This window comes from Diplotaxodon limnothrissa, linkage group LG19, assembly GCF_057381915.1.
Source record: "Diplotaxodon limnothrissa isolate DT_005_m linkage group LG19, D_limnothrissa_male_GT1.1, whole genome shotgun sequence".
Taxonomy (NCBI): Eukaryota; Metazoa; Chordata; class Actinopteri; order Cichliformes; family Cichlidae; genus Diplotaxodon; species Diplotaxodon limnothrissa.
Window position 1 is genome coordinate 30092757 of NC_140614.1, and position 17895 is coordinate 30110651.

Consider the following 17895-nt stretch of genomic DNA (forward strand, 5'->3'; position numbering starts at 1 on the left):
GACAAGCTATTTTTATTGTAAGTATATACAGCTACACATATAAAAATTAACAATATGTACAAGAAACTGTGGACAGATTCATTCTAGATTGTAAACAAGTGAATTGTAAACAAAACAACAGCACTAAACACCATACGTGTACAGCGAGACATCCCCAAGGCACATCCTTGATATTCTTTAACAAAGCAATAAAATCCTCATTCCTTTTTGTGGAAAAGTGAGGGAGGATGGGAAGGGGGATCACATGAACATTAAAAAGTCGAATTAAACCAGAGGTATTTATTAGTCGTCTCCTGGAGAGGAGGGGTCTTAATTTATTCACCTTTTGTTTCAGCACAAACATTAATAAACACAAATGTCTGTGCTTTGGTGGCGATGCCACTGCTCCATCTCTCAAATTAATGTGAAGAATTAAGTTGGTTCCCATGCCGACTTGACAATTCACAAACTCTGAGTCAACAATTTAAAATGTAAAACTCCTGATTTAAGATTTCTCTTGACTTTGCTACAGTTCAAACATGAATTTCTGTGGTACTCCCACATGAAAGATGGAACCACAGCTCAGAGGCAAGGAAAGTGAAGTGGGGCAGATGAGTAAATAGGGTATCCTAGAGGCGGATCGGCTGCCTGAACCGTTAGGTTTCTTAGCATGAAGGGGTGGGCCTGAATGCTGTACCGCTCCTCGTCATCATTAGTAGCATACAGAAGCTCCCAGGAGAGGTTTGCCCACTGGCCTCTCACCCCTTCTCCATTGAGACGGCCCACCTGTACAAGCTGCTCCTGAAGGGTCAGCACTCGCCCTGTGTAGGTACCCTGCACACAAGGACAGTCAAAATGTTACAAACTAACTAGTGGAACAAACTAAGCTGAACACATGGATTTATGAGAACCTTAAATTTTATGTCAACTGGATAATATACTGTAATTATAATTGTATATTTTGTAGCTTAGGTGTAAATGAGGCTTCGTTATGTCTTATTACCATTGTGAGATCATGTCCTAGTGAGAATAGAAAGGGTTTTTCCTGAAGAACGCTGTCATGCCAGCCTTTCTCTGTCACCAGGCCGATGTACCAGTCCCTTTCATATTCCTCCAGAGTGCTGAACAACTCTTCAGGGGACTCCATTGGCCCCAGGCTTGCTTGATCAAACAACAGCTTGAAACTGAACCTGAGGGCAAACAAAAGCATAAGGCAGAACTCTTATGGATGCTCTGGCTCAAATAAGTCTGGCTGATTATAGTAATCACAATCTAGAGGTCCTAACTGGCAATTTTACCTGAAAGCCTGAAGTGTGAGCTGGTAAAGTTCTTTACTTGAAGACAGCCACTCAAGTCCTTCTGTCCACGGTACATCTCCACAATACAGCCTGTACACATAACTAGGACTGGTGAAGGCAGACTCTGCCCCCAGTGAGATGAGACACGAAAGTGCAACATGAATATGCAGTTCCTTCAAAGCTTCATCTTCCTTGAGGGCTTTGGTCATGTCCTCTGAGGTTGCACCCTGCACAGCAGGCCCAAAGTGTCCCAAGGTAAATCGAAACCAATCCTCAGGAAATAAAGGCCTGAGAGACAGCAAGCGGGATGGTAGTAATGGTGCTGTCCTCCACCCTTTTGGTAGGTTGAATACCTCAGACTGGGGGCAGCTGAAGTTCAGATGTGGGAGAGAGCCAGACCTTTCACCGAATACCTCTGAGTTATGGCCTTTATCCACAGCTGGCATCCCAATACCCAGTCCCAGTGGCTGCAGTGGCTGCAGTGCAGAGAGGGCCATGTTTTCAAAAAGACTGTCCATCTCCACGGAGCCCGGCAGAGAGGCCCCCATCTGCAGGGTGGCGTGTCCAGACTGGGCTTCTGCAGTCACTAATGCAACTGTCCGTCTGGCTGGTTGAGGGCCAAATAAGTCATCCTCATCTGACCAGTCACCAAAGGAGGTCAAACTGGAGCTGTCCTGTCTGAACCTTATAGAAGACACATTGGACTCCACCATGACAGCCTCAGGTGGTTGGTTAGAAGTTGTCTGGGCTAACTGTGAAGACTGGGATTTCATCCCACCAACCACTGACACTTCTTCACTGCTCCATAAAAATCCTTTATGTTTCTGCACACAATATCGCAGGAGCAACCAGATCAGAGCCTTCATGAAGTCATCCTGAAGTTTCCTCAAGTTGTCATGAGAGTCAATGATACCAGACAGCACATTTCGGGCATCAGAGTAGACCCGTACTGCAAGTGCAGCACACGGGGTGAGGGCATTGCCCCAATGCAGATTGAAGCCCTGGGTGAAGCCGAGCCGCTCAGGGCGTTCAAAAGCAGCTTCAAAAACCTCATCCACCCTCCGTGCCTCCACCGTGTGGCAAGACGTCTCCTGCAGCTCCAGGCCCTGTAACAAACACACCCCACCTTATGTAATCTTTTAGATTCTTACATAGATTATTAATAGACAATCAGAGGGATACAGTACCTTAATGTTGACAGTGCAGTAGCCATATCCCCTCTCCAAGATCATTATCCAAACCATGCGGTCCTGAAAGCGGCCAAGAAAATGAGAGCCTGGGGCTAATGAACCTGAAAATGGAGAGCGACTCATCAGTTATCCATACATCCAACATGTAAGGAGATGTGACTATGAGCACAGAACATAAAACATGTAGCACACATATGGGAGTCTTTCATTTTGTATCAGCTGTGCATCCCTCTGCTGACTACATGGATAACGTAGTTACTGGATGAGCTGCTTGGAGATGCATCCTGTACAATAGTACAGGAAGGTCGTGCTACTGATTTAACTGGCTGACTGCACAGAGATCTAAATATTAAATCTCTTCTTGTCCCCAGCTTTCCATTAGTCCCTAAAACTTTGCTCTTTTTGTACAAAGGTGGATTTTCATTTTCTGAGACAGAAGACAGACGTTTAATTCAACACAGATGAACAGCAGCAGCAAGGTGAAAGGAAGCTTTTGTTTTAACCTGACTAGTGCTCGCTTGGCTCAAGGATAATGTCATGTCCCATGCTGACATCTTAGAATAGTCCCAGCCGCTACCTCATGATGTGAAGTGACACACTGGGCAGATTTCTTTCCTGCTCACTGCACCACGGCCCCCAGTGTGAGCAAAGCAAAAGAACACTACAAACTGCCACCGTTTGACTGTGAGCTTCAGCCTAACAAGCAACTTTTCTGAATTATACATCACAGCCACAGCTTCCCTAGCTCAGAAAAAACAATAAGACTGACTGATTACATCACCTTGGTTTTATTCAGTCTTAAATCATCAGTCCATAAAAAACAAGTCCCTACTTGCATGTTCCCCCCTCCCTCCCTCTCTTTCCCCCACCTGATTGGGAAGAGAACAAAACCCGAGCAGCAGCTCAGTTTAGCCTCGGCGTATTACGCAGTTAATGGTGTGGAAATATTTGGATGTAATGAATAGAGACCCAAGCTTTTTTTTTTTTTTTTTTCCCCAGGGTCACTTCACAGAAAGCTCAACTGGATCACGTAAGTTCACATTACTGCCCGTAGTCCAAAAAGTCTGCTCACAACAGAATTCCTCTTATTGTGTAACCGTATGAAATGATGCTTCACTGCTTTCAGATCTGCATACAGTCCCCATTTGACCCATACAAGAGTTCAGTTGCTGCAATTACAGCCCACGTCAAAACACACTGTTGTAAAAAACATATATATATACTTTTTTTCTATATAAGGTGACCTCTGTTTACCGAGAGCTGTAAAAAGAAAAACTTAATGGAGAAAAATACTGTGTGTATTGTAAGTTAAGCAAAACCAACTTTTAAGACAGATTTAAATTTAGATACTGTGACTGATTAGTTAATAATTAACAGGTTTCAGGTGCTTCATAAAGGAAGTGAACACTATTAGCTGTCCAATTTAGATGCCATGACGGGTTTTGTCATTATCTTAATTAGGGCTGTTCGACATAACGTTATACATTGGATGACGATATAAAAACGTCTATCGTTTCATTTTACGCTATCGTTTATTGTGTGGTGTCGCAAAATAAACGTTTATGGCAATATTTTTTCATGGTTTTGATGGTCACTGTAGTGGCTATATTAATTTCTTACAGTTCTCTCTTTCTCTTATATTTAATATAACCACACTACGGACGGACAAGCGCCTGTTTTTTATGTGTTGTCATTAGTAACAAAGACGGTAAAACCACTGCGTGTCCGCTTGTTTATTTTCCACATAAACCTTTCACAATAAAGCTCAAGATCCTGTTGAGACTTTTCAAAATAAACTGAATCACATAAAAGAGTATGCAGAATATTAACGGATGAGAAGCAAAAAAGAGCCGTCAGGTGCTAAAAAATAAACCTTAGACTCAAATGTTAGAACAGGCTTTTCCCCGCAGCACGTCGTGTAATAAATACTCACAAAGCAAACGGCGGCCTTTACAACTTATGTCAAAAAATATATAGTTTCATGTATCGCCAGCTGGAAACACTTCACGCAAGTCGAGCTGCCCGAGATTCACAGAATTTACTGAAAATGTTAAATTTTTGTGATTTATATCGTTATCGGACGATAGATGTCTTAATATCGGGATATGAGATTTTGGTCATATCGCACAGCCCTAATCTTAATGCTACAATTGTATTTTTCTAACACATAGATTTTGTATCAGCGGCTTATTTATTAAGAAAAGAAAAGAAAATTTCAGGCACGAACAACTAACCCAGTGACCCTCTTGCAAAGGCCGTCCTCAGAGCACAGGCAAGACTTCCACTCATTTGCTGGTAGAAGACAGAATCCGGGCAGGGACAGGCAGTGCCCACGGGTCCTGGCCAGCTTCGCTGAGGCCTGGGAAACCCCACAAGGAAGATGGGCAGAGTGAACAGGGGCAGCAAAGGGGCAGAGAGCAGGGCAGAGACGATCACCACAGCCAGGACCAGAGGGCATAGGGAGGCGTTCAGAGCCAGGAGAGTTCCAGCCGACTGACGGCGCTGCTTCTTCTCTGTCCAAGATGTCACCAACACAATCAGGGTGAATTTCAGCTTGGCTAGAAACTGGGTTACTCTGTCAAACAGGAGGCCCACCTGTAGCCAAAAGACAACAGCAAACATGAAGCGAAATCTTACATGTCCAATATGCAGGCATTAAATTTATGGCTGTGTGGCTATTTTAACTCTCTTTCCCAAAAGGGCAAAAGCTGATGACCTCCCCCTCTACCCTTAATGAGTTCTGACACCTCAGTATATCAATAAAGATATGATTTGATGAGCATCAGATTAGTTTCAGGGTTTTTCAAGGGTAGCTGCACAGGCAGAGATCCACCCTCACTAATTTCTGATGCACACCCAGTGATTTTGTTTCACACACAGGCCTGAAATATGACAGAAAGCACTCAGTTCAAAAAAGTGCTTCAAATGTTAGTCCTAGTAGGCTTTCAATGGGAAATTAGTTAATATATATATTTTATGAGGTGTCAGAGGAACATTTCATGTAATCAGTACAAAAACAATGTCAAAAAAAACTGAGGATAACGTGTCAAATGAATCAATCTGCAACAGCAGGGGTCAGAACACTTAAGTCCTCCGGCATTAAACTTTGTAAAGTTAATTGCAGGTTAATGCAGAAGCCGCAAAGCATGGTCCCAATACCTCTTCTTACCGGTTGTGGGTTCAGGGGACCCTGGTTTACTTTTTTTTTTTTGGAACAAAGCGCTCCAGCTTCTATTCAGCTTTTTTTACTTTGGAAAACCCTGCCAGGAACTACTGCCCCGGACAACACAGCTTCTAGGGCTTAGGGTCAGCAGGACACACAAACCTTAGCACCGTGTTAAAGGTGAGTCTTCAGGGGAACTTCAAAACAGAGCTAATGCTCCATTACATCAAAGGGAGCTCGTTGAGGCTGTTTGTGCATATGATCAGGATCCCTCCTGAGTGTCTTGCTTTGGAGGTTTACCAGGCACACTAAGCACTTTCCAAGATGCAGACCATAGGGAAAACACAGAACTTACCAGAGCTATGGATATATATAGCCTGATAGTGTATATTCTTAATTCTCCAGGAGGAGGTAGAAAACACTGTTGACGAAAAAGATGTCCAAAATACCCTGCTTGGCCATTCATTATCAAAGCTAGTAACATGTTGAGAGCTGATTTGAAATGAGGCACTTGCATTTGGAAGCTGCTGCTTCTATCCCTGATCTCTAATGTTATTTTCTTCTCAATATCAACAGCCGACAACAAAACAAGCCACACTGAGTTATTCAACTCAGGGCAAGTAGAAAAATACAAAGATGCCCCAATCCGGATAGTAAAGAGTTATTTGCGCTGGTCAAAGCACAGATAATTGTGACATTTTTCACTGTTTTATATTTAAGGGTCAGATTTTAAAGCGTGCACTGAAGAACTTATGGTGGGTGAAAACTTTGACCTCACCAGAAGAAGCTGAACTCCGGTACCTAAGTCATCCCACCCTGGCAGCACATTGTTTCCAGCTGCAAGCCGCACCAAGATCACCACCACCATTTGGAGCAGAGCATCTTCTGAACTCTGCCATCCCTGCATAACAACAATAATAAAGAGAAGCTGTTAAAATCAAGCAAGAGGCGCTCACTGATTAATACATTTTTATTTTCATTTTGATAAAAGGAAAGGATAAATAACTGTCAAGAGGACCCGTTTTTCCAGTGTCACCCTTTTCAGTCTTCTTTTGACAAAGATCTGTTATTTAGGTTGTTGCCCAGTTTAAAATCTCCCCAAAATTGCTTTACAAGTTTTTATTATTTTGACTGTGAGCAAGCATAAATGTTAAGTATACCACTCTAAAGGCTCGAGTAAATCCCACGCTCAGGGAAACCGTGTGGAGCAGCTGCAGAGACTTATCCATAGCCAGGAAAGCAATCATTGCAAATGGAAACACTGTGAAGTAAAACACACACAGATCAAACACATTCAAATACAGTTATTCTCACACTTGAGAAAACTGTTAACACTGGACAAAAGGTGACTTCCAATATGTATTATAAAAACCTCAAAACCTCACCCAGGTAAATAAGGACTCTTCTGATTGCAGCAGCAATGTACAGTCCTCTGTTTCTCTGTTTAAAAATGTGCACATTGGACATCCCTTTAGGGTACAGGGGATTGAGGAACACCCCTCCAAATACATAGGCCCCTTGGATCTCTCTGAGAGCCCAGCAGAGGCAGAACAGTATGAGGAGGAGGTAACTGACAGGAGCCTGGGGTCCTGTAATCAGGCTGCGGGACTGAGCTGATCCGATGAAGTGATGCAAAACGCCTGCCTCTGCCATTGCCACCAGTAGCAAGCTCAAATATAGCAGTACTTCCCTGCAGCCTAGATTCCAGCCAAAGGAAGTTGGAGGAGGAGGTGACGGCCCCCCTCTGAGCAATTCGCGGTCCCCAAAGGCTGACCTGGAACCTCTGCAGAGTGTGCCAACCTGGCTGAGATCCAGACTCAAGAGAAATCCCATAGCAGTGGAGAGGAGAACCACACCAAGTGTTGATGGGATGAAGTAATTACATACAGCTACGCCAGCGGATACACCAAACATCAACAGCAGCCTGTGAGACAGTACACACACACAGACACACACAAAAAAATTAGGGCTGATGATAAACAGGGTAATAAAACACTGCCAGTGGAACCATTTAATCTGATTCATCCATCCGTCCATTCTCGTGCGCTTATCCTTATCAGGATCGTGGAGGCGGCTGAAGCCTAGCCTAGCTATCATAGGGAGAGAGGCGTGGCACACCCTGGACAGGTTGCCAGTCTGATATAGGGCTAACACAGAGAGACAGATAGTCATTTCACACTCCCATTCACACCTATGGGCAATTTAGAAATGTTATCTAGTTTTACCTTCTGAGTTACTATAATTTCTTTTGTTTTGCTTCGTTTTCTTTTGGATGCTCCCTTCAGGGGTCAAAACAGCAGATGATCTGCCACCATTTCATCCAGTTCTTAGCATCTTTTATTGTCACACCAACACTCAGCACAAATGCATACCTCATCTTACAATACTGAAATGCTAAACAGAGTTTGTCCACTTTAATCTCAGGATATAGAATGACCCACATGACTTTTTTACAATATTATTGTTTCAAAAGTGAAAACAAATGATATACAGTTGTGGTCAAAAGTTTACATACACTTGTAAAGAATATAATATAATGGCTCTACCGAGTGTCCCGTTATTTCTAAAACTCTGATTTTTCTCTGATAGAGTGATTGGAACAGATACTTCTTTGTCACAAAAAACATTCATGAAGTTTGGTTCTTTAATGACTTTATTATGGGTTAACAGAAAAAAGTGATCACATCTGCTGGGTCAAAAATATACATACAGCAGTGCTAATATTTGGTTACATGTCCCTTAGCCATTTTCGCTTCAATTAGGCGCTTTTGGTAGCCATCCACAAGCTTCTGGTTGAATCTTTGACCACTCCTCTTGACAGAATTGGTGCAGTTCAGTTAAATTTGATGGCTTTCTGACATGGACTTGTTTCTTCAGCATTGTCCACGTTTTCAATGGGGTTTAAGTCAGGACTTTGAGAAGGCCATTCTAAAACCCTTATTCTAGCCTGATTTAGCCATTCCTTTACCACTTTTGATGTGTGTTTGGGGCAGAGGTGGGACCAAGTCATTGTTTTGCAAGTCTCAAGTAAGTCTCAAGTCTTTATCCTCAAGTCTCAAGTCAAGTAATGTCAGGCAAGTCAGAGTCGAGTCTCAAGTCACTGGTGTAAAAGTCCAAGTAAAGTCACAAGTCTGAAATTTTGAATTTCAAGTCCTTTCGAGTCTTTAAAAAAAAAAAAAAAAAAAAAAAGCATGTTGCAGTTATATGCTAAATGTAAATATTAGACCATGTAATTTTTAAATCTGTGTTTTTCTCAACACATGACAAAATAGTGAACTTAGAAAATATACACAAATTGTGAAATTGCACCTCTTTAAAATGCAGCTCAATTAAACCTAGCTCCAAGAATAATTTTCACCGACGGTTCTGAGATAAGCTGCATGTTATTCTTGGATGCGGTTGTAGGACCGGCTTTAAAATCGCATGACAAAAATATCATACATAAATAAATGATTTTTTTTTTAAATATCATTTAAAAAAAAAAAACTGCATCACCAACGTAGCCTGGAAAACATTTGCTAGTTAGATAAAGTCAGCTATCTCATCGTAGCATATTTATATGCATATTTATTAGGGCTGCCACAAACGATTATTTTGATAGTCGACTAGTCACCGATTATTTTTGCGATTAGTCGACTAATCAGATCATCATCCATTGGACGTACAGCGTACAGCTTATTGCACCAGCAGCATCTGCTCTTATATAACTATCATTAGCTTACAGCTTTAAGTGTTTAAGGTATGTGCTAACTAAAAATAAAGACAAGATGATAGTTTATTAAACTTCACCGAAACAATCTGCAAATTTCATTAAAATTTAATAAACTCCTTGCTATCTAAAATATAACAGGACACCGGAGTAAATTCTGGAGCATCTCACACTTCTGATAATCAGCTGTCTGCTTGACGTTTATTCAGCTGTGTAAAAACTATAACTTTGATCTCAGCCAAACCGATTTACTCAGGAACAAAAAAACACTGAAAAAAGCCAAAAAATAACATTTTGAAGTTATCTAAGTGACTTATATGTTTAACCTGAGTAGCGAAAGACGGCGGTGGGTTTGAAAACGATTTGCCGGGAGTCCGGTGCTCTCACGGCGCTAGTGACCTAGCCCCCGGCTAGCTATCAAGCTAGTGGGTAACAGACGTCTCCGAAAACGTCGGAGCGCTTTTGAAAATATGTGGTGTCTTGATAAACTGAGCAGATATTTGAGGTTTACACAGCTACATTCTCGCCTGAAAATATGTTAAACGTTTATTTTGTGACCCAGAAACAATAATAAGAGTAATATTAAAACTAACTAGCTGCCGCCATTGTTGGAAACTGAGCTGGGCTGCGCTATGAATTCTGAGACACAGCTGCTTCTTCTTCAGGGTTTAACGGCAGCTGGCATCCTTGTACATGCAGTGCTGCCATCTTCTGTTTCAGTCCGTTATTACACTCTTAAATCCTACTACTTATTCCTGCGTCTTTTGTGATCTTACAAAGCTTCAAACGACGTGTCGACTATTAAATCAGTCATCGACGATTTTGATAGTCGACGTAATCGTGACTAGTCGACTAATCGTGGCAGCCCTAATATTTATAATTATACGCTTCTTGGAGTGAGCGCATACACTCGTGAAGTTTACTAACTTCCGGTCACTGCAACAAGCCCAGGTACAGTTTACCGACGGATGGGTACAGGACCTTGAAATGCACCGTGTAGAAAGTAAAGACCATCGTACATATCATAAGTTTACCAGTCTCACAAATCGTCGTCATAAATACACATTCGTTAACCGTTTATTAATAGGACCTTTGAGCTCAATGGTAATTAATTAGCAGTGGAAATAATTTCTGGTACGCGTTACAGAAATGTAGCAGTGACAATAATACTGTATGCTGTAATCGTACTGGGCAATTAGTGATACAAAAAACCTGTTTTATCCTGTGAATAAAAGTATATGTTTTTGTCAATGTACCATAATAACAGAAGCGAAACGCAATATTGTGTCAGGACAATTCACTATTTATGCACAATAAATAAAGGAGCATAGCGCGACAATTTCTGTTCAGCGCCAGACTTGCTTGTAACCTATATCACCAATTATGTTAAGAAAAATGACGTATTAACTACTACAGCAGACTGACCTTTGTGGAAATGCTTGGAGCAGACTAACCTGTGAGCTGGAGTGTTCTGGGACGTTATATTTGGTCTTTGAATGGCTGCAATCCAGGCCATCCGTCGCCTCTTTGTTACTTCGGAAACATGGCTCGAACAATTTCTCTTCAACGACGTAATCCGATAACAACCGATCTCTTTACCCGTCGGCTTCCCGTGGCTGTCATGCGACCGGCTATTGCAGTTAATAATACAACAGCTTCTTGACATTTTTGTGTTTCTTTTTATCGCTGTGTGACTGATTTTAATTGAAAGCCTGCGTGCGCTAGTACCGCTTGCCACGAGTTCCCAGAATCCTTTGCGGTTCTACCCGTGAATGACGTCACATTTTCAATCTCTATATAATATGCATGTTAAATTTTATATTTGGGGTAAAATATCAAGTCTTTTCAAGTAAACCGGTTCAAGTCCAATTCAAGTCCCAAGTCATTGGTGTAAAAGTCCAAGTCAAGTCACAAGTCTTAGAACATTTTTTCAAGTCAAGTCTAAAGTCATAAAATTAATGACTCGAGTCTGACTCGAGACCAAGTCATGTGACTCGAGTCCACACCTCTGGTTTAGGGTCATTGTCCTGTTGGAACACCCAACTGCGCCCAAGACCCAACCTTCATGCTGATGATTTTAGGTTATGTTGAAGAATGTGAAGGTAATCCTCCTTCTTCATTGTCCCATTTACTCTCTGTAAATCACCAGTTCCATTGGCAGCAAAACAGCCCCACAGCATAATACTCCCACCACCATGCTTGATTGTAGGCACGGTGTTCTTGGGGTCAAAGGCCTCACCTTTTCTCCTCCAAACATACCGCTGGGCATTGTGGCCAAAAAGCTCGATTTTTGTTTAGTCTGACCACAGAACTTTCCTCCAGAAGGTCTTATCTTTGTCCATGTGATCAGCAGCAAACTTCAGTCGAGCCTTAAGGTGCCGCTTTTGGAGCAAGGGCTTCCTTCTTGCACGGCAGCCTCTCAGTCCATGGAGATGCAAAACACGTTTAACTGTGGACAATAACACCTGTGTTCCAGCAGCTTCTAATTCTTGGCAGATCTGCCTTTTGGTGATTCTTGGTTGACTCTTCATCCTCCTGACCAATTTTCTCTCAGCAGCAGGTGATAGCTTGCGTTCTCTTCCTGATCTTGGCAGTGACGAAACAGTGCCATGCACTTTATACTTACAAACAATTGTTTGCACTGTTGCTCTTGGGACATGTAGCTGCTTTGAAATGGCCCCAAGTGACTTTCCTGACTTGTTCAAGTCAATAATTCGCTTTTTCAGATCCATGCTGAGCTCCTTTGACTTTCCCATTGTAGCATTTGTGGGCGTTAGTATCCAATGAGCCCTATTTAACCTGTCTAAGAGAAGTCACCAGCTGTAGTCACTCATAATCACTCACAAGAAGTTAAGAGGCCATGCTATGAAGCTCAGTTCACTGACAACTTTCTAAGTCACCAAAATTGCTAATTCATGTTGCTGTATGTATATTTTTGACCCAGCAGATGTGATCACTTTTTTCTGTTAACCCATAATAAAGTCATTAAAGAACCAAACTTCATGAATGTTTTTTGTGACAAAGAAGTATCTGTTCCAATCACTCTATCAGAGAAAAATCAGAGTTTTAGAAATAACGGGACACTCAGTAGATCCATTATGTTATATTCTTTACAAGTGTACAGTTGTGTAAACTTTTGACCACAACTGTAATTTTTCAATTGTAGTTTGATGTCAGCTAATCGTTTCAGTGGTACCTGAGGTTGCTGGACATGGGTGAGCCTCCTAAGCCAAACACAAGAGTCTGCTCCATGCCCCAGAGGAGCAGAGCATCCAGGGGAGGCAGGATACCAAACGCCCACAGCAGAGGTAGAAAGAGGAACAGCACGTGGAGAACCTGGCTGGCCAGATGGAGTTCAGGGACAGCATCAGAGTACCTATAATCACAGCAACATGTCAGAATTATTATGACAGAAAACACAAAGTACTTTAATAAAATCATTAATTTTGTCACTCACCTATCAGCCAAATCCACAGCGATGAAAATAAAAATGTAAAGAGGCCGCGTGAGTGGGGTTATCTCATAAGTATCCTGTGCCTGAAAAGTGGCTGTCTCTGTAGCTGTATTTACAATGAGAGAATATTCAGCTATACACAGCGTCACCCAACTCAGGACGAAGACCACCAGAGATGCACCAATACTGCCATAAAGAGCAGTGAGTCTGCCAAGGAACACATACCATGTCCCAAAGCCACAGAGCACCCCAGCTAGCACTGTATGCAGCACCACATTAAGCCCAAAACGCTTTCCAGGAGCAATGAATCGAACAGTCTCTGTGCTGACACAGTGGGTAAATTCCACTTCTTCTTCATCAACAAGGATGTTGGATGCACCAAGTCTCTCCACTGTGCCGCTCCTCCGTGCAGCATACAGCGCCAGGGCCTGGACACCCGCCGCAGCCCCACACATAAGTATACCAGAGAGCACCGCAGCATGGAGCTCCTGAAGCAGCTGCAACTGACTGAGCAGGGTCCCGAAGCCCCCAAAAAGCCATGGTGTCAAGAACAACACTGCTTGATTGACATATACATAAGGTGGGGCACAGTAGCCCAACTTGAAGCGTGGACCCCCCAACACAGTTTGGGGGAAGCGCTTCCAGAAGAACTCCTGCTTGTACTCATTAAGAAGGGGCACATCTGGCCCCATTCTGACCATTCCCAAAAGGGTGGTAGGTCATCTCCACACACCTGAAGGAGAGTTTCCATTCATCATCATCATCATCTCAGAAACAGTGAAGCACCCTGCAATGGAGGAACAATTAATGAACAAAGTTTAGATGCACTAATAAGACAAAGAAACCATACAATAGGAGCTCCATCCTGTGCTTTTTTGTAGTCTCATTACACAAATTAGAGCTAAATAAGCCACAACAAATATATTTTTCACAGTGAAGTACATTCATCATCATTATTTGAGAATACCTTCCTCCAGCTCAGGTAAATGTTACTCCTTACAACCACACTATTATTATAATTTTTAAAGCTGTTTATCTACAACAGCACATCAATGGGTCACATTTTCCATCAGGGGAAACTCAATTTTAAGACACCACGTAAAATCACCGCTTAATAATGTGCAGCACAAAAAGGAATGGCAAACAAGAGCCACAGCTAGTCAGTTGCCAGGAAAACAAAACACAGCAACAGTAGCTTGTGGGTGCGCTTACGTGGGCTAACCTGCTAAGCTAGCAGGGATAATCATAAGTCTCGCTTCACAAAATTAAACCAGGTAAAAGAACACTGAGCACTGGGCATAGTTTTTGTCCCTTTATTTCAGCTAGCTCTATTACTGTTAGCTAACGAAGGCACCAAGTATTTTCATCTTGACTATGTGCTAGATTACTATTATTAACAGGTGAATAACAGCTGGTTGGCCACAATGTGAGATACACTTACCGTTAACAGCCGAATAGCCAACTGCAGACAGTTTTGTCTTTTTTAGTATTTGAAGATGTAATAAGGTAATATTATGGAGAAACGGGCGGAAATTGCCAACATTACCGTTAGCTACCAGCTAACCATTAGAAAGCCAGGCAACATCGGCATGATACACAGCCAGATTCTAACCAATGAGAGTTGAGGAAAGAAGAGCGCGGCGCCTCTGATTGGCTTAAACCGTACAATCCCCGCCCATTCAACTCAAGGGCTCTGCCACATACCATGGACGGTCTGTGCCACACACACAACTATTAATACAAAAAGGAACATATTTTTGAAAAGAGTTTTCACTTTAAGGGGAATATTTATTCACCACACATCGTTGAAAAAAACCGACTTCTATAAGCCGACAGACACTTATAATAATATGCACACTTGGAAAAACATCTGTAATGTTTAAAAAAGCTTTAATTACAGGTATCAGAAAGTTCAACACGGTCTAAATTCTCTTAGGCTCTTTCTTGTAATTTACAAATCCTGGTGCATTTTACTTTATATAGTAACCATTGTATAGTATTTTAGCTTTTCTTGGCACAGTATCTTCCTATTTATTTATTTATTTTTTCCATTTTTGTTTTTCCAGAATATTTCTAATTCATATTTTATTTGTGTCCCTTGTATTGTGGTAACGAGTGATTTTCCCCAGTGTGGGATTAAATAGTCTCTATATCTGTTTTAGTCTTCAGGAACAGTTCTCCGGGCTTCTTTGAGGATATTGTTCCATTCTCTGTCAGTAGTTCAGTAATGTTGAGTTGCGCACTCTGTGGAGGCCAGCCCATGACTGATAGTGATCCACTGTGTGTTCTTTTATCTGGGTATCCTTTATTGCATTGGCAGGGAGTTTAGAATCATTGTCATAATGAAAAATGAAGCTTTTGCCAATGAGATGTTTTCCAGGTGGTAGAACTGATGGTACTTTTCTGGGTTCATAACTCCATCAATTTTGACAAGATCATTACCATGATCACTTGCAGCCCCAAACCATGACATACTCCAAAAAGACCCGTTGTCACTGATCGTCAGCCTTTTCTCTGTTTTCCCTCTTCCCTATGAATGGCTTCTTGACAGCCACCCTTCCACTGAGACCATTTCTGACGAGGCTTCAGTAAACAGTAGATGGATCAACTGAAGGGACAGATGTAGATTTCTTAAAGAAATTACTATCAAATACTGTTCATCTGCTGTGGATAGATTTTAAGGTGTGCTACTTCTTCTGCCCTCCATTGGTTCAGTTTCCTCAAATTACAAGCTATGTACACCATCCTAAAATATCTCACATTTTGGAAAATGTTTTTTTTTTTGCATGTTATCTTTGGCATTTTTCATTTAGCTAAAGCCAAATTATGTATTTTTGCTACAGGCTGCTGGCAACAAAGTGCCTAAAGATACAATTTCAAAAGGATTCTTTGCCAAGTTGTCTGTAATACTTATAGACTTGTTCATCCCTTGAGTTAGGTGCCTGTTTTATGGTTGAATGATTCATAGGTCAGTTTTAAATGACTTTAAAAAATGAAACATTCCTCTGAAAATGGCCAGGTACAAGGACTGGACTGAAAATGACTGAAAAAGCAGTCATTGTCCAAAGAATAACTTTAAAAATGACAAGATAGTCTGGTTTCTTGGAAGCAAAATATAAAGAAATTAGGGGTGGCTTAAGACTTCCACTCAGTACTGTAGATCAACAATTTAAGAATAGAAGTTCTCATTGTGAAAATGATATAATTACAACTATTGTATATCACCTCACTTATTTTGTGAAAACACTAACCAGCTTCATTTAGACCTTGTATAATTAAGTTCAGACATATACATTAAAACTAAACTTAAAAAAAATACAGATACCACTCTTATAAAACAAAGGGGTTTACCATTCTAACCTGCTTTTCACTGAACAATGGAAAGACCATCCTTCTTTGCAATTATAATGACATCAAATGGCGCATCCCATGGGTTTGTTTATCTTCTTTATCCAAAACAATTTTTCAACTTGGCACTTGCCAGGATCTTTAAATGCCGTTTCTAAAGCGCTTAGTCGACCCTAATAACTGAGAAGGGATTAAGAATATTAATATTGCATTCTAAATCCTTGTTATCGTGTTCTTAACACAAAAAGAGCAAATCCAAGCAAGTGTTTTATTTCAATATAATGAAAGTGATTGTGGCAAAGTGTCTACTTAGAAAGAAGCGGGGCAAAAAGGGAGGATCATGAAGCGATCACTAAAAAGGCCAAGATACAAACACAAAGAAAAATAACAATCGGGGTCAAAAGAGATTAAATTGTTGTTGTTGTTGCTCAATGGGGCTCAGGGGATAAGGGTGGGCAGGAGGTCATGTTTCCTTGTCATCTTAAAAAGCGATTTCTATTCCGCATAGGACACAATAAACCATAATAACAGAAAAAAACTCATCAATAACGGCAACATGTCCACAATCCTCCCATAGCGCCGCGTATTTAAAATCATTGCTGTGTTTTTGTCAAAGCCCTCTGGTGAAGAATATCCACTTGAATTAACACTTAAGTCATTAAAGGAGAAACACATTGCAAATTGTATGAAATATGAAAGGCTGATACCAAATTACCCAAAAGCAAACCATCTGACAAAGCTCCGAAAATTGATTCCTGATAAATTTGCAAGAAAATTATGCATTCGTTCTCTTGTTTGGTTGTTCTGTTAAATTGTTTTTGCCATTTCGCAATACACTTTGCGTGATTGAAATAATGTTATTAATGACACACAAGTTCAATAATGTTATAAACGACACATGATTCCTGAAATGGAAAGCAATTAAGATTTAATGCCTCTGTGATGCGGGCTCTTATCCAAAATGTCTGCACAAAATAAAAGCAGTTTCCTTTTCATTCTGACTGTCACTCTCACTCCATTCTTTTCTCTCCTCTTGCCAGTCACGATTTATTCCACAGGAAACAAATTACAGGCAAATCACAAGCGACAGCAATAACTCAATGACAGATTTCAAGAGAAGCAATATGTCAAGATAGAGGATGTATTTGTAAGGATAAAATGAACTTGGGCCATAATATGCACCTTTTGAGAACAAAATAATTTTCCTTAATGACTTGCAGTTGGTCGTCAATTGCAAGTTCATTTTTTCCAAAAGCAATTTCAACTCAAGTGATGATGTTGATGAAATTGTAGCCCCTATCAAAGCACTTCTAAAAGTTAATACAGGTTGGCGAATGTGTAATGCATGTGGAGTGTAACGTCGGTCATCCATTACACATGCGGCGCATTTTCGACAAGCACTGCACAACGTGCGGCGTTAACCTCCGCATCAAACTTCAATCCGCGTCGTCACCCCTCTAACCTCCCCTCCAACACTTGAACCTGAGTAGATAGCTGTGAAAACGCGGTCCATTCAGCAATTATTCACAGAGTCTTGGACTAATGGTGCTCTGAATGCACAGACACAGCAAATGTAGGGAGTTAGTGGACCAGCAGTAATGGCCCCATGCAGAGCATGCGTTTTTCTGTGTGTGTGTGTGTGTAGCGAGGTTTTTGGGGGGAAGGGGGCAGGCATCATCTATAACAGATTCACAACAAGCTCAAACATGTCTAATTCTGAATCCAGATTACAACTGCAGAGGACAGCTCACTCC

General features: G+C 41.3%; 1 protein-coding gene across 1 annotated transcript; it reads right to left on the bottom strand.

The window, feature by feature from the left end:
* Window positions 1-180: 180 nt before the first annotated feature.
* pcnx4 (pecanex 4) lies at window positions 181-14342 on the bottom strand. The gene is made up of 11 exons (XM_085342714.1): window positions 14235-14342; window positions 12797-13580; window positions 12536-12715; window positions 7016-7554; window positions 6791-6891; window positions 6409-6531; window positions 4702-5062; window positions 2465-2568; window positions 1278-2383; window positions 983-1169; window positions 181-813 (listed from the first exon to the last, which is right to left on the bottom strand). The coding sequence occupies exons 2-11, from the start codon at window positions 13492-13494 to the stop codon at window positions 562-564; spliced, it is 3651 nt and encodes a 1216-aa protein (XP_085198840.1). The 5' UTR covers window positions 13495-13580; window positions 14235-14342; the 3' UTR covers window positions 181-561.
* Window positions 14343-17895: the final 3553 nt, after the last annotated feature.

Excerpts from the sequence above, each read along its gene's own strand:
- pcnx4 (XM_085342714.1), bottom strand. The coding sequence starts at position 13,494 with ATGGTCAGAATGGGGCCAGATGTGCCCCTTCTTAATGAGTACAAGCAG. Across the intron at positions 6,892-7,015 it reads AAGAGTCCTTATTTACCTGG|TGTTTCCATTTGCAATGATT; the intron begins GTGAGGTTTTGA and ends TTTACTTCACAG. Across the intron at positions 6,532-6,790 it reads TTACTCGAGCCTTTAGAGTG|GGATGGCAGAGTTCAGAAGA; the intron begins GTATACTTAACA and ends GTTGTTATGCAG.